Here is a 16677-nt window from a genome sequence, read left to right on the forward strand (position 1 = left end):
GGTTTGTGCAGCGGCCCCTGCGGGTCCTCCGAGACCCTCAACATGAAATACTGCTCGGACACCTGCCTGGGCGCAGGACCGCTGCCCGCGCGCTGCCTCTGATCGTTTACAAGTGACCCAACGCATGTTTTCCATGATGCGAACCTGGGAGGACCACAGACGCTTCTGGGGGCGGAAGGAGGGGTGCCAGGGCCCCGGGCCGGGCCCCCACGGACACTGGCCACCACCAGGGGGGCCTCGGGCGAGCGCAGGGCCGGCCCCGGGTGTGGAGTCCCCCGGGTGGGCGGAAGCCGCGGGTGGTGGCCCGTTTGGGGACCTGCCGGCCGCGCGGCTGTCACGGTCTCCTCAGGCTTCTACTTCCTGCCTCTGCTTTCTCACCTTCTCCACAGATAAATGCTCTTCTGCAATTAAAATAATGTGGCCTAGGAGTGACTTGATACATTTACTTTACTTTATAAACCACGTTCCTAACTCTGAATAAATTATTTATCCAAAAATTTCACACAAAGTAATTTCTATTTTTCCTAAACTTAAGGAAGCCCTACTCAGTAGAACTCGACTTCTAAACGGAAACGGGGATTGGAAGCAGTCACTGGATTAATTCGAAGGGGTGATGCTGCTGCGGAGGGATGCAGGTGGGGACGCTGGACCCCAACCCCCCCCGGACCCCCCCAAAGTGCACGCCCTGCCCCCAGGTCAGAGGTGAGGCTGCGGACACCGCGCTGGACGCCCAGCACCCCACGTCCCCACGCCCGCCCCGGCTCAGACGTGGGGCTGCGGAGACCGCGCTGGACCGGGCAGCCTCCGCCCCACGCCCCCGGTCAGGGGGTGAGAGAGAACTGATCCTGCTCGGTGGGCTTCTCCACCCAGGCGCCCAGCCCTGCCTTGATGAACGCTTTGAACAGACACGCCTTGGCGGCCTGGTACTCCTTGGCCACCAGTTTGGATTCGTGGTACATGTTGGGTTTAGTGATCTTGGAGCGCAGTAGGTTGGAGGGAACCTGGAAAAAGTTAAAACACAAGTACAGGTGTTGAAGCAGTAACAGCAGGAAATAAAGCTCAGAGAGACATTCAAAATCTGGCGTTTTGTCCTGTGCCGGCGCCCGGGGGCCGCGTCACCCGGGGAGCCCCAGCGCTCTCCCCACGCGGACCCCAGGCGCTGCGGAGGTGCTTCCGAACCCACGAGCCGTCGGCTCCAATTTCAACGTTAATATTCTCAGCTACTTAAAAGCACAGCACCCGTGGGGTCGCGTACACGTTACCCCGGCGAGGGGCCCGGAGGCGCTGCCTCCCGCGGCTGCCTGACTCGGTCCGTGCGGCTCTTGAGACTAAACAGGGTGCAAGACCGGCAGCTCGGGTGCTCCTGCTGCCCCGGGACCGGGGCCCCGAATTGGGCCTTTCCGCCGAGGGCGCCGCCAGCGTCATAACAAGCACCTGCCACACCCGATAGAGGAAATCTAGCAAAATGCCAATGGAGCAGAGCTCCCGTGGGGAAAGGACTCTGCCGCCGCCACGAACAAAGGTCTAGAGCCTTCTGCGGGCTGCGCGAGCCCTGGCTCTGCCCTCCTCTGGGCGGAATCCCGTGCAGAGGGCCCCACGGGGAGGCCGGGCAGGGCAGGGGCGCTCCCCGAGGCTGCTCAGGGTGGAGGGCCAGGGCCTCGCTTCAAGGTGAAAACAAAACGGTTTGGGAGCGGCCGTGTGGACGGCGCGGGGCTTTCATGGGACGGGCTGCGGGGAGGTGGGGCCGGTACCTTGCCGTGCACACGCATCCAGCGACAGTACAAGGCGTGCTTACACAGGCGGGACGCACGGCCCAGCTCGTCCTTCCCTGTCGTGGCATTGATGACCTCAATGGCCGCGTCGCCCACCGTCCAGTTGACGCTGAAGTTGGGTGCCTTCCCCGGCTGCCGCGCTTCCGCGTTGCTGATGCCTGGAACAGAGGGACACAGGCCAGGTGACGCGGCGGCCGGCACCCAGCACGGGGCTCGGTGCAGTGGAGGACGCGCCTCGTGGGTGCGCGGCCCAGGTGCGGCCCCCAGCCCACGGCCACCTGGGGATGCCCGTAACAGGCTCGACTGGGCCCGGGGGGCGGGTAGGGCCCCCTGAAACCTGGAGCCGTGGGGCACTGCTGAGCTCGCTCCGGTCAACAGAGCTAGGGGTGTGGGCACGAGCCGCGGGCGGGGTTAATTCAGGCCCCTCCAGGTTGTGCCCCCTCCCGACTGCCCCGCAGCCCGGGCCAGGCGTGGCCAGGCCTCCCCGCCCCGCACACCCTCCACTCGCCATACAAGGAGCCTGACACCTTTCCTTAGAGCATCCAGATGGTCTTGGCTAACCAAGTCTCACTGGGTGGGCCGAGAGGTTTTTAGAAGACACTCAGATAACTGGGAGCTGAGCGCTCACGTCCCCCCACGGGTGCCCTGGGCGCGACCACCCAGCCTCGGCGGGGACACAGCCCACCTGGACTCAGACGTCAGGGCGCTGACCAAGCTCCGAGGGCCCCCCCACCGGGCCCTCGCTCTACCCGGGCCCTGGGCGACCATCACCCCCGCCGAACGGAATGGGAAAGCCCGGACGGGCAGGCTGGCCAGAAGGCCGGTGAAGCCGCGTCACGGAAGAGACCCCGGGTCTTACGGCAAAGCAGCCACTCGTCTCAAAGCAGGATGAAAATTCGTATTTACACGTCACCCGTGTCTGCAGTATTTCTTTAAAGGGACCAGAAGGTGTCTCCTGTTGAGTCCGTGCCCTTGTGAGCGGACACTGGGCGCCGGCTGTGCCCACACTCAGGACGGCGGGAGCGCCACACTCGTCATTCCTGGGCCTTCCCACCACGTCCACCTGATGCCCGCAGGCGTCCCTGCTCCTCACCTGCAAGCCAGCCACTCACGGGTGCTCCCTGGGCCCTCCGGGCTCTCCGCAGCTCCTCCCACGGTACTCGCCCCTGCCCGCTGGCCGTGGGAACCCCAGGGGCTGCCCTCGGCTCCTGACACCCCCGGCAAGAGGAGGAATTCAGGACCCCGCCTCTTCTGCTAACCTGCCGATGACTCTCTCATTCACGTGGGCTCAACACGTGGGCTGCGAATTATTCTACTTGACGTAAACATTTCCACTGACGTGTAACAAATCATGAGGGCACAGCCGCAGGAGTTCTCACAAAGTGAGCAGCGCCCAGCATCCTGGCATCCGTCACCAACCGGCGCCCACGGGTATCAGAGCCTCCCTGGCTCCACGGCGCCCCGCCCAGGTGGGATGACGCCGGCCCCAGCACGCTGACTGGTGTTACACAAACCGACTCCCTGGTGCGTGGCACCGTTCACTCCGGGTGCGCTGCAGCCTGCCAGCCTTCCCGCCGCACGGGACCCCCGGGGCAAGCCACCTAGGCTCACTCACCTTGTTGCGGCTTCCAGTACTTGGCTGTCTTGAAGAGTGTGTGCGTGAATATTCCTGACCGCACATTCCCAGGCACGTATCTCTGATGGATACACACCGGGCGTGCAATGGCTGGGCACGTACATGCCATTTGCACACAAGCAGTGAGGATACCAGAAAACCAGGTCAGGCTGGCTAAAAAAGTCTTCTACTTAATTGTGTACAAATTCTACAGCGACCCATAAACACACCCCGCTGGATGTCTGGTGATAAGCAGGAATAATGAACCAATTAGCAAACTCACCACATAGTTCAAGAAACCACTTAAAACACAGGAAAATCAAACTAAAGTTACAAACCAATTCCACAAAACTGCCTTCCTAAAAAGAAATCCCACTGGCTGGGACTGCCCTGAGGTCGAGGAACACTCTCATGAACTGCGCGGCTGCACAGGGCGCTGGCACGGCCCCTGGTACGCACGTCACGGTGGGACAGCACTCACAGCTTTTGGTTAAATTTTGATAAAACTGTCCCGTCAATAAGCAAAGAGCAACAGGAAGATCTAGTTAGGGAGGCCCGAGCTGACCAGACAAAGGGAACCTCTGCCCGTGGGCCATCGGGAATGAGACCCGTGGCCTGCCTATGACTCCATTTCCCAACAAAAAAAGAATCAGGAAGACAGAGCCATCATGTATTTTTAAAAGGGTTTAAATCTTCATTACATGCTGATCTTGCTGAGACAGTGAGATGCATGTGGCCACTCCTCCCAGGACGGGACAGCGGTAAGGCTCAGCGCGCTCAGCCCGACACCCTGGTCACACACCCTCCATCTCATGGCTGTGGATTTCCACATACGTGTTCCTCGGCCCGCCACAGCAGGTGGAGCGACAGATGGGCCGCGGACACCAGGGTTCTGCTGTGTCACACGGCCCTCAGCACCTCCACCCCCAAATCAGGGCTCCTAGGGGAGGAGCAGCCCTGCGGGGCAGTTTCTCCTGCAGCCAAAGCCACCTTTCCTGTCATACTTTCCCTTTCGTCTGTTCTGCTGCTCTGAGTTCACCCTTGCCAAGGAAAGCACTTAATTTCTCTCCCCAGTCTGCACTGTCTAGGGAACCCAGGCCAAGACTTGGAGATGTTATTGCAACTTCCAACCAAAACCAATCCTGAACAACCAGTTGGCTTGGATGCCAGGTGCACCATCAGGTCTAGACTGCAAGAGCATTTGTTTTTGGAGGATGACACAGAAGGGACCAGTGCTCAAGAATGGGCATTCTGCTTTACTGTGAGTTAAAAATAAGTTCAGGCTTTTGTTTCTGGGTGAGATGGAGTAACAGCTGCTGGATTTAACCTCCTTACTAAAATAGTAGTGAACCAGACAGAATACATCAAACACTAGCCTTCGAGAACCTGGACATCAAGCAAGGAAGGGCAGTGGTTTCTGAGAGACAATATCACGGTTTCTGAGGTGAGCCCCATGAGGGCCCAGCAGCTGTCCTGGGGGTGTCCAGGCACCACTGTGGAAAGGAGGAGCCCAGGCAGGTTTGCAGACCCCCTGAAGCAAGAGCTCAGGAAACTAAGATGGCCAGAGTCCACAGGATGGTGCACACAGGCAAGAGAGCTGCAGAGGGGCCCCCACCATCAGTGGAGGGCTGATCAGGGCACACACTGCTCAAGACTGGGCCAGAGCTGCCTCAAAGGGTCAGAGAACATGCCTGAGGCTCACTCAGAGATGTGAAGAGTTTAGGTAAACAGCTGATGGTATCAACCCTGCATAGAAAGATCAAGAATATAAAAAAGATCAGTGAACTTAAACACACAAGAAAAGGAACTACTCAAAATGAAACACACAGGAAAGACACTGGAAACAAAGAAAACTCAGCAAATCTGTGATCTGTCAGGCAAACCTATCAGCCTGACACCCAAGTAACCAGGTTCTGAAGGAGGAGAGAGAGAAGGGGATACAGAAAACATGAATAAAAATTCGCCAAATTTTATGAGATCAGCACACGCACAGATATAAGAATCTCAATGAAGCCCAAGCAGGAGGAACGTGCAGAAAACCACACCAAAGCACGTCATGACAAGCTGCTCCATGCCAGTATGAAGAGAAAATGTCGAGCACGGCCAGAGGAAAAGTACCACATATGGAGGAGCCAAGATGAGATAGCAGATTTCTTACTGCGAACTGTGCACACAGCATGACAGGGAACAATATCTTCCAAGTGCTAAAAGGAGAAGAAAAGAAAATCCCACCATTTCAGCAAAAATATATTTGCCCAGAAATATATATTTTAAAAAGGAGTGCAAACTAAAGGCTTTTCCAGACATCTCAAAGCTGAAAGAATTCATCAACAGAAGACTTGCACCAAAAGGAATGTAAAAGGAAGTCCTTCAGGCAGAAGGTCACAATAGCGGATGAAAACAAGGATTTACTTCAAGCAATGAGGAGCACCGAAGTGGCAAATCTCTTTAAAAGCTACCTGACTGTCAATATAACACAATATATTAACTATACTGGTATTAGAATAAAAAGGTTAAATTAACAAAAAGCTAATTGTTGAAACAAAAATAATAGTGTAGCATGGGATTTTTGCCATATGCAAATGTTAGAAGTACCACAACAATATCACAAAGGCCAGGAGAGAAGGAACTGTGAGTAGTCTACTAGGACTTGAGGGCAGACTGTGATAAGCATAAGTATAAACCACTACATTAACAAAAGGTTAGAGCTAAAAGTCAAGAAGGAATTAAAAAGGAATAAGACATAATGCAAAGAAAGAAAAAGAGAAAAAGAGGATCAAAGACAATACAGAACAAGTAAAAAGTAAGTACCAAAATGACAGATTTAAACCTCACCATATCAATATCACAATAAATGTAAATGTGCTAAACACCCTAATGAACAGGCCGAGATTGTTAGTTGGGGAGGGGGATAGAGCAGGTCCAAACACGCTGACTACCAGAAACATGCTTTAGATACAAAATAATGTAAAACAGTTTAAAATAAAAGGATGGAAAAAAATACACTGTGCTAGCACTGATTGAAAGAATACAGGAGAGGATCCATTAATGCCAGACAAAACAGATTTCAGAATGAGGAACAATAAGAGAGATAAAGAAGATTATTTTATCATCTTTAAAGGATATATTTATTAAAAGGAATCCACAATTTATTAAAAGGAACCCATAGTCCTAACTATACAACTGTAAAATCCATCAAGTAAAAACTGAAAAAAGTTGGAAGGATAAATAGACAAAAGCACAGTCAAGATATTTTCAATACTCATCTCAGTAACTGAACGATGAAGCAGAAGATCAGTAAGGACATAAAAGACGCGTACAATACACTCAACCAACTCGCAGACCACTCTACCCAACAAGCAGCAGGGATACGTTCTTTTTAGGTTTTCATGGAACACTGTCAAATACCTCATCCTGGTCTGTGAAACAAACAGAAATTTAAAGGATTCAAGTTAGAAAATGAAACCAAGTTAGAATCAACAACAGATTCATCTCTGTAAAATCTCCTAATATTATGAAACTGAATAGCAGACATCCAAATAGCCCATGGGACAAAGTCTTCTGAAAGGAGTGAAGCTGATAACACAGCATTGACAAAATTTGTGAAATGCTGTGAAAGCAATAAAGAAAGGTCTCAAAACAACGGCCTCAGCTAGTACCCTAAAAACTAAAAAAAAAAAAAAAAAAAGCAACTGGAACAAAGTAAGCAACAATAATACGATCAGAGCTGAAAGTGTTTTTTAAAGAAAACCAGAAAACTGGGAAAAAAAAAAAAAAACAACACCAACAACCCATGAAACCAAAAGTTGGTTCTCTACAGAAAAATCCATAAAGCTGACAATCCTCTAGGTAAACAGATGAGGAAAGAGAAGACACAGAGCAGCAGTATCAGGAATGAAAGGCGTGGCATCCGGAGACACGCAGATGTTACAAGGATAATAAAGGAATGTGATGGACACTTTCATGGCAATAAATACGACAACTGAGATGAAACAGACGAATGTTCCCGAGAGACATGAATCACCAAAGTTCACTCAAGGAAAGAACAGATAACACAGAATAGCCTACATCTATTCTGTTACAGATAGTGAATATGTAGACTTCCTCACAGAGGAAACCTCAGGCCCAGATGGCTTCAGTGATGAGTTCCACCAATGTTTAAGACAAAAATCTAAGGGCAGCCCGGGTGGCTCAGCGGTTTAGCGCCACCTTCGGCTCAGGGCGTGACTCCAGGGTCCTGGGATCGAATCCCACGTCGGGCTCCCTGCATGGAGCCTGCTTCTCCCTCTGCCTGTGTCTCTGCCTCTCTCTCTCTCCGTGTCTCTCATGAACAAATAAATAAAATATGAAAAAAAAGAAAAATTCTAAACCAATTCTTCCAGAAAACTGAAGAGGAGGAAATGGTTCTCAGTCCACTTTATGAGGCTAGTATCACCCCTACGCCAAAAACCCGACAAAGATACTCAAAGGCAAATACAGGCCAGTATTACTACAGGCCAGTGCACCGCAGCTATAAATATCCTTTTTTTATATATGTATAAATATCTTAAGCAAAATTTCAGCACATCAAACCCAACAATTTTTTTTTCTTTTTAAGATTTTATTTATTTATTCGTGAGAGACACACAGAGAGAGAGAGGCAGAGACACATGCAGAGGGAGAAGCAGGCTCCCTGCGGGGAGCCCGACGTGGAACTCAATCCCAGGACCCCGGGGTCATGCCCTGGGCTGGAGGCAGATGCTGAACCACTGAACCACCCAGGCATCCTCAAATCCAACAACATTTAAAAAGAATAATACATAACGACTATACAAGGTTTATCCCAGGAACCCAGGGTTGGTTCAATATTTAAGGAACTCCATCAATGTCACCATATTCCATATTAACAAACTAAAAAAGAACTAAATGATCCACTCTACTGAGAGTAGAAAAAAAGGACATGCAGGGAGCCCGACACGGGACCCGATCCTGGGTCTCCAGGATCCCACCCTGAGCTGAAGGTGATGCTAAACCACTGAGCCACCGGGGCTGCCCAGAAATACGACATTTAAAAAGCAGCATAAAAGACACAAAACATTTAAAAGATAAATCTGACAAAAGATGTGTAAGAAACGTATACTGTAAGGGGCTAAGCACTGCTGAGAAAAAGGAGAGCCTAAAGAGGTGGAGAGGCATCTGTGCCGTCACCCAGGAGGCTCAAAATCGTTAAGATGTCACTTCTCCCACAAATTGATCTACATGTTCATTGCAACCTTAGGCAAAAGCCAAACAGGGTTTTATATAGAAATTGATAAGCTGATCATGAAACTCCTGTGGGGGCACCTCTGGGTCTCAGTCGGTTAGCATCCAACTCTGGATTTCAGCTCAGGTCGTGATTTCAGGGTCACGGGATCAAGCCGCACGTCAGCTCCATGCTCAGCGCAGAGTCTGCTTGTCCCTCTCCCTCTCCCCCTCACCTTGCTCATGCTCTCTCTCTCTCAAATAAATACATAAAATCTTTAAAATTGCTATGGGGCAGCCCCGGTGGCTCAGCAGTTTAGCACCACCTTCAGCCCAGGGCGTGATCCTGGAGTCCCAGGATCGAGTTCCTTGTCGGGCTCCCTGCATGGAGCCTGCTTCTCCCTCGGCCTGTGTCTCTGCCTCTCTCTCTCTCTCTCTGTCTCTCTCTGTGTCTTTCATGAATAAATCAATAAAATCTTTAAAAAATAATAAAAAACAAAATTACTATGAAATGCAAAAAGGACCTATGTGGCCAAAACCATGTTGAGGAGGAAGTACAAAGTTGGAGAACTAATTCTACCCAATTTCAAAACTTACAATAAGACTAATAATCATGACGGTGTAATATTGGCATCAGGACAGACGTGTAGGTTCCCTAAAAAGTTAAAAATAGAGCTACTCTATGACCCAGCAATTGCACTACTAGGTATTTATCCATAGGATACAAACACAGTGATCCGAAGGGGCACCTGCACCCCCGTGTTCCCAGCGGCCGTGTCCACGGGGGCCGCGCTGCGGGAGGAGCCTCAACGTCACGGACAGATGCTGGAGGGAGGAGACGTGGTCCCTGAGCACCCCAGGTGTCACTCGGCCGTCAGAGTGGGGAGATCTCGCCATTTACACCGACATGGGGGGAGCCGAGGGCGTGATGCCGAGGGGGGCGAGTCGGCCAGGGAGAGACATGATCGCACGGCCCCCCTCACACGGGGCCTGGAGGAAACAGCCCAGAGGGTCACGGGAAGGAGGGAAAGTGAAACAGGACGAAATCAGAGAGGGAGACAAACTTAGGAGACTCTTAATCATAGGAAACAAACTGAGGGCGGCTGGAGGAAGGTGATGGGGTCACTGGGGGACGAGCATGAAGGAGGACATGGATGGGATGAGCACTGGGTGTTACATATAATCTATGAATCCCTGACTTCTAAATAATATATGATATGTTAACTAATGAATTTATTTATTTTATTTTTTAAAAGATTTTATTTATTTATTCATGAGAGACACACAGAGAGAGACGCAGAGACACAGAGGCAGGCTCCATGCAGGGAGCCTGATGCGGGACTCAATCCGGGACTCCAGGACCACTCCCTGGGCTGAAGGCAGGCACAAAACCGCTGAGCCATCCAGGGATCCCAACTAATGAATTTAAATTAAACTAAATTTTTAAAAGACAGACAAAAATATCAATGGAAGACATTAGTATCCAGAAACAGACATCTATGTGATTTTTTTGATAAAGATGCAAAGGAATCCAGTAGAGAAAGAATGAACTCTCCAGTAGACGGTACTGGGTCAACTGGATATATCTTAAAAAAAAAAAAAAAAAAAGAACTTCAATTCATACCCCACATCCTATACAAACATTAACTCAAAATGGAATATAGTCCCAAATTTAAACACTGAAACAATAAATTTTCTAAGAAGAAAAATCTTTGTGACACTGACTTGGCAAAACATTTCTTAGATAGAACATCAACAGCATGACTTAAGAAAGAAAAGTTGATAACTACGATTCTATCAAAACTAAAATTATCTGGTCTCTGACAATTAAGAGAATGGAAAGAAACGCAATTTCATATCATGTATCTGATATAGATCTCAGAACCAGAATATATAAGCAATTCTTGGAGATGGTAAGGAATTAGGCAATGAAGTAAGAAGTGAGAAAAGTTTTGGACAGTTTATGGGAGAAGGCATACAGACGGCAAAATAGAAACAGCACATGAGGGGATCCCTGAGTGGCTCAGCGGTTTAGCGCCTGCCTTTGGCCCAGGGCACGATCCTGGAGTCCAGGGTTCGAGTCCCACGTCGGGCTCCCGGCATGGAGCCTGCTTCTCCCTCCTCCTGTGTCTCTGCCTCTCTCTCTCTCTATGTCTATCAGAAATAAATAAATAAATCTTAAAAAAAAAAAAAAAAAAGAAATAGCACATGAAAGACGCTCAGCTTCCTAAGTCACCGGGGAAATGAAGTCAGAACCACAAGGAGACGCCGTACAGCCTGGAAGGAAGCCCGGACGGCTCCTTGCCCCGTGGCCGCCGGGACGGGAAGGAACCGGAGCCTCACGCAGCCCGGCCAGGAGGGTGAAGGGGCACAACTACTTTGGGAGAGCGTGACGGTGTCTGAAAAATACAACCCGCACCTGTCTTCTGCCCCACCCTTTATACTCCCAGGTACCTGGAGAAGTGGAAGGGAACGCTCTTAGCAGCTTCCTTTGCAGCGTTTACGACTGGAAACAACCCAAATGCCACCGACAGCTGGACAGACACACACGTTGTGGTTCATCCACACAACTCAATACTACTTAGCAATGAAAAAGAGTGACCTACTGATTTTAAACTCCACAAACACGGATGAATCTCAAAATAATGATGCTGAAGGAAACAAGCTAGACAAAAAAGTATGTATCTTGTGATTTTTGTAAAATCCTAGAAAATGCAAACTAATCTATCTGGGCAGAGCGCATATCACTGGTTGCCTGGGGGTGGGATGGGGGAGAGGCTGGGATTGCCAAGGGCACCATGATACGGGGAGGTTGGTGGGTAGGCTCGTTACCTTCCCTGTGCAGGGGCTGCTCGCATGTAAATGTCTTCAAAACCTATCAGATTGTATCTTTTATTTTTTAATTTATTTTAGTTTATTTTTTTTTAGATTGCATCTTTTAAACATACAGTTTATACCAATTATACCTCAGCGACGCTTTGAAAAAACACTACAGGGCAATTTAAAAAGGTAAAAATATTCTCATTGAAAACTAACACAAAAAACAAACAAAAAAAAACCACACACAAAAAAAGAAAACTAACACCTGCTCAGTTTTGCAGAATTTCAAAAATTCACACGAACTTGAGAAAGTAAAGCTACAACACCCAGAGATGGCCACTATGATCATTTTTATGGTAATTAAGCAGATAGAAGCTTCACATCTATGCTTTAAACAGTAAGCACACTCGTGTGCAACCTCTGAGATCCCGACTGGGTAGGTTTTGTGGGTGGGGTCGCTTAAAAAGACCCGAAAACCTAAACCATCTGGGAAACCCCTCCACAAGCAACTCTTGGAGAGTCTGTAAAGCTTCTTAAATCCTCCCCTCCTCCTAAGAACTCTTCCTTCCCAGATGAGAATCGCCGTTTTATTCTATTTTATTTTTTTATTCATAGAGACACAGCTAGAGAGAGAGAGGCAGAGAGAGAAGCAGGCTCCATGCAGGGAGCCCGACGTGGGACTCGATCCCGGGTCTCCAGGATCACGCCCTGGGCTGAAGGCAGCGCTAAACCACTGAGCCACCGGGGCTGCCCCCGAGAATCGCCGTTTTAATCCCTATCCTTCTGGCAAACACACCATCAGCGTGCTTGAGAGCCCGCGTGCGCACACGCTCTGTGCGTGGACTTCTGTAACGTACTGAGCCCGGATCCGCTCTTGGAATCTATTCCCAGGTGAGCTATGTTCATAGCTACACAACCAAACTATGCTTAGATTTCTGGGTATGTTGTTAAATTTGGTTTTCGAGTATTAAAAACACTTAGGAGTTTTGCATCTTTAGTCCTAGGCGATGCTGTCTGTGGTTTACTTTTTATTTGTGCCTCTTTCGCCCAGTTTTGGAATGAGGTCAACTGCTCTTCCCTATGACCTGGAAAAGTTTATACAGAGGTGGAATTAAATGTTCTTTGACAGACTGATTAAACTCTGAGAACTTGTTGGAAGGTAATCTGTGGATAATATTTTCAGTGTCTTTGCTGGAAACTTTGCCACATTCTTCTATTTCTATTTGTTTATTTATTTATTTTATTTTATTTTATTTTATTTTATTTTATTTTATTTTTCTATTTCTTTTGGGGTTAATTTTGGCAATTTACATCTTGCTTGTAAAGCAAGCTGTTGTTGAGATTTTCAAATTTTTCAGTATTAGAGCTACATAAAGAATTCTCTTAAGATTCTGATGCCTGCCTCCATACCTGTGGATACACCCCGATTCTGACCGTTGATTTTATCTGATGTTATGCTACTGTCGGACGGTAGATCTCTCTTATTGTTGTTTCAAATCGACACCTTTTAGATTTTATGATGACTTGTAGCCTTGTTCCTGGTTCCATCCCTCCCTCTTGCCTCCTGTCTCTCCCCGATTTTCTTCCTTCTTCCTGTAGTTAGCTTCGTATTTAGCTCTGCTCTCCTTTCCCTCTCAATTCTGGGCCAAATGCTTGGCTCAGCGTTTTTCACTCATTCATTCAAGGCCATGCATGCTTCTGCCAAGGGAAACCATGGCTCCATCCCATCAGTTCTGATATGCGTATTCTAGGAATCCAGTTTAAGCACTGGCTGCTTCTCTGATGGAAGAATTACTGAAGAGAATCTAACCTCGGAGTGGCTGAGGCCTTTGGGTTTTAATTTGAACTCTTTCTAGCTAACTTTAAGTTTTAGGGTCTGCAGTAAGAGAAAGTAACCCGTATAGTTAAGGAGTCTGGACTAACCACCCAGGACAGTGACCATGTGATGCCCTGCAGAGCTGCAGAGTGTGACACACTTGAGAGGACAGGGTTAATTAATCCCGTTAAAGAGTCCAAACTGCTTAAAGGAGATCATTTCAAGCATAACTTCAGGTGGATCCTGTCCCATGTCACACCAACTCCTCAAAATCAGACCAGTATTAGGTCAAAGCCGGCAGTGCTTTTCAGTCTGAGCCCAAAGGCCTGACAACCAGGCCAGATGGTGTAAATTCTAGTCCAGTGGTAGGAGAAGGTGAGAGGGGACATCCTAGCTCCATCAGTGAGGCGGAGGGAAAAAGAGGTAAATTCTTGCTTCTCCACTTTTTGTTCTGAAGAGACCCTCAATAGGTTAAAAGATGCCCACCCACACTGGGGAGGGCAATTTGCTTTATGGAGTCTACTGATTCAAATGCTAATCTCACTCTGCCAACACCCTCTCAGACAGAAATAATGTCTAATTTGGGGGCCTGTGGCCATTCAACTTGACACATAAAATGAGCCATCACAGTACATTAGTTTACCCTTCCTTTCCTAAATAGCTTTTTGTGTTTCCTGGAGTTTTCATTTTCCTTTTTTTTAAAAATTGCTCGCAAAGAAACATTTACTTTCCCATTATCATTAAGACCATTTAGTTTCTCAGGCTGTTTGTTAAAATGCATTCACTTTCTTCTGAAAAAAAAAAGTTCTTTTTAGAGTTCTCTGACATGATTCTCTGTTCTAACTTGGAATTGTTACTTTTTAGTCTTGCTGATAAATTATCTTTGTCATTATGTTCTTGGATTTACAAAGTATTCTTTCTTGGATTCCACATTTTTCTCTTTCTTACATGTCTTTTTCATTTTGCTAGAGTGTCCTTTTTTTTTAAGATTTTATTTATTTATTCATGAGAGACACAGAGAGAGAGAGAGAGAGAGAGAGAGAGAGAGAGGCAGAGACAGGCAGAGGGAGAAGCAGGCTCCATGCAGCGAGCCGGATGTGGGACTCGATCCTGGGTCTCTAGGATCACGCCCTGGGCTGAAGGTGGCGTAAACCACTGAGCCACCCGGGCTGCCCACTTTTTTTTTTTTTCCTTAAAAAATATATATTGGAAAGAAATCCTCTGAATCTCTGAATATCTGAAAATCATCACTTTGTCCTAAGGCTTAATATTTGGCTAAATATACATTTTATACAATTCCTCTTCAGCTCTGTCTCCCAGAGTCCCTGATAAATGTCACATAAGTCTGATACTTACTGTAGTTCATTTAGAAGCTTTTAGCATCTTTTCTTTATCTTTGCTATTCTGAAATTCATAAAGATGTGTTAGGAATGGATTTTTATTTTTTTTTTTTTAATTTTTTATTTATTTATTTATGATAGTCACAGAGAGAGAGAGAGGCAGAGGCACAGGCAGAGGGAGAAGCAGGCTCCATGCACCGGGAGCCTGAAGTGGGATTCGATCTCGGGTCTCCAGGATCGCGCCCTGGGCCAAAGGCAGGCGCCAAACCGCTGCGCCACCCAGGGATCCCAGGAATGGATTTTTAAAAGTTAATTCTGCTCACTACCCAGTGCATCATTTCCATTGCAATACTCATGGTTTTCTTCAGTACACCCCAAATTTTCTTCTATCATCTCCTCCTCTGTTTTCTACTTCTGAAATGCTACCAGATAAGAGACTGGATTAACTTTCTACATCTTCCAACTCTTCACGTTTTACAGTCTCCTGCTCCGAGTTATCAGAGGTAAACTTGATGTACCTTCCCCCCCCTCATGAGAATCCCAGTCTATGAGGGTGGGTTTTGTTCTGCTCACCACTCATCCCAACATGTGCCTACTACACACTTACCTGGTGTTTGTTGAACGAATGCTTTCTAGACCTTCAACTGATATTTGCTTTCCGCAGTCACAAAATACCCTATGTAAGGTTTGCTATTTATATTCTCTTCTGTTCCTCGAATTGGGTTTATTTTCTTTTAGTTGTTCTGTTTTCTCATATAGCTCATTCATTTCTGTGCTGTTAACTCAAATGATAATGGTTGTTCATTCATGCTTGTGAATAAAAATCTTGGTTGATCAATTCGGGTAGCTGGCATGGTTTCTCCTACCTGTTTCCTGGCTGTGTATCGGATTCCAGGGAGAGCCATGTCCAGCCAGGACCCACATCGCCTTCTAGACCAAGAGTCCAGAGGTCCTGCCCAGTCCTTGCTTGGCTGTTGGGATGGTCAGGAGACCCCAACCACTTACACCCCAACCACGGGTGAGACTCCCGCAGAGGAAACAGCTGGCCTCTCCCTTATGAGGGACAATGCTTCTGTTATCGTCCTTAGCAATTCCACTACTTCTGTACAATAAGGTCAAAATATTATCATTACTATTGAATGACAGTTAAACCTTAGAGTTACAACAATTTGCATTAAGACTAGAAACAGTTAACTGAGAAAATAAGATCTTAAATTACAGGTAGCTTTTATATTTTAAGCTAAAAAAAAGTGCCGTCTTCAGCAAGACCGGAGAAAATAAGGCAAAAAGCAATAGCCAGCCTGAAGTTTCACTGCGAACCATATGCTTTTTCTGGGGCAGAAAGCTCCCCAAATGGTCACGAGAGCGTATGTCTATGAGTCGCCGGGGGCCGACACCACCGTGGGGATGGACACCCATGCGGAGCTTCTCTTTCTGGGGCCACAGGCGAGAACTAGGGTAATGAGTCGATCACAGGCTGTGGCGCAGAACAGCAGGTGCAGCCTGGCTGGTAATGAACGTCCCTCAGCTGCTGTAAATGACGTGTGTCGAACCAGAGCTTTCAGAGCAAAACTACAAACTGTGAGTTGGCCTGATAATGGACACAAGTGAGCAAGGCCCAACACTGTTTATTTCCCTTGTTAAAAGTATTTCCTGTGGTCTCTCACATGCTAATGGGTAATCAAAAGTGAATTATGGGCATAGTGATGGTAAGAGATCCTCAGGGTCACCACGGGTTCCCGTTACAGAAACCACCGGCCACTTTCAGTTGACCAGGAAAACGAGTAGTTAACCATCTCGGTGGAGGTGACCTCTGTTGTGCAAATAATCTAAGACCTGGGTAGGAGTGGCCCCAGCAGCGACGACACGTGGGTCTTGGCCTCTCTGTCTGCAGACCCGAGGACCCAAAAGGCTGTGAAACGACCTGCCATCTAAGCCAGGAGCAGAGCCCCCCGCGTGAGACTTTCATTCTGGCTTTCGTTAAAGACGACGATTCTCCAGCTGACAGGGAAGTGAATGAAGCCAGCGGGGCAGCAGGTCTCGGGCTCTCCCGGCCCTGCGCCACCACCAACCCCACCAGGTGGCTTCACACCA

General features: G+C 48.1%; 1 protein-coding gene across 8 annotated transcripts in view; it reads right to left on the reverse strand.

Annotated features, from left to right (window-relative positions):
- Window positions 1-323: 323 nt before the first annotated feature.
- ADARB1 (adenosine deaminase RNA specific B1) overlaps window positions 324-16677 on the reverse strand; it is a 137326-nt gene continuing 120972 nt past the window's right edge. For 7 of the 8 annotated variants that reach the window (XM_072738945.1, XM_072738949.1, XM_072738950.1 and 4 more), the window contains 2 exons: window positions 1752-1930; window positions 324-1001 (listed from right to left, as the gene is read on the reverse strand). In XM_072738945.1, coding sequence (XP_072595046.1) covers window positions 822-1001; window positions 1752-1930 — 359 coding nt within the window. In that variant the 3' untranslated portion in view covers window positions 324-821. The remainder of the gene's footprint in view (window positions 1002-1751; window positions 1931-16677) is intronic. The other variant, XM_072738948.1, reaches the window with a different exon arrangement.

Source organism: Vulpes vulpes, chromosome 15, assembly GCF_048418805.1.
Source record: "Vulpes vulpes isolate BD-2025 chromosome 15, VulVul3, whole genome shotgun sequence".
In the NCBI taxonomy this organism is placed as follows: Eukaryota; Metazoa; Chordata; class Mammalia; order Carnivora; family Canidae; genus Vulpes; species Vulpes vulpes.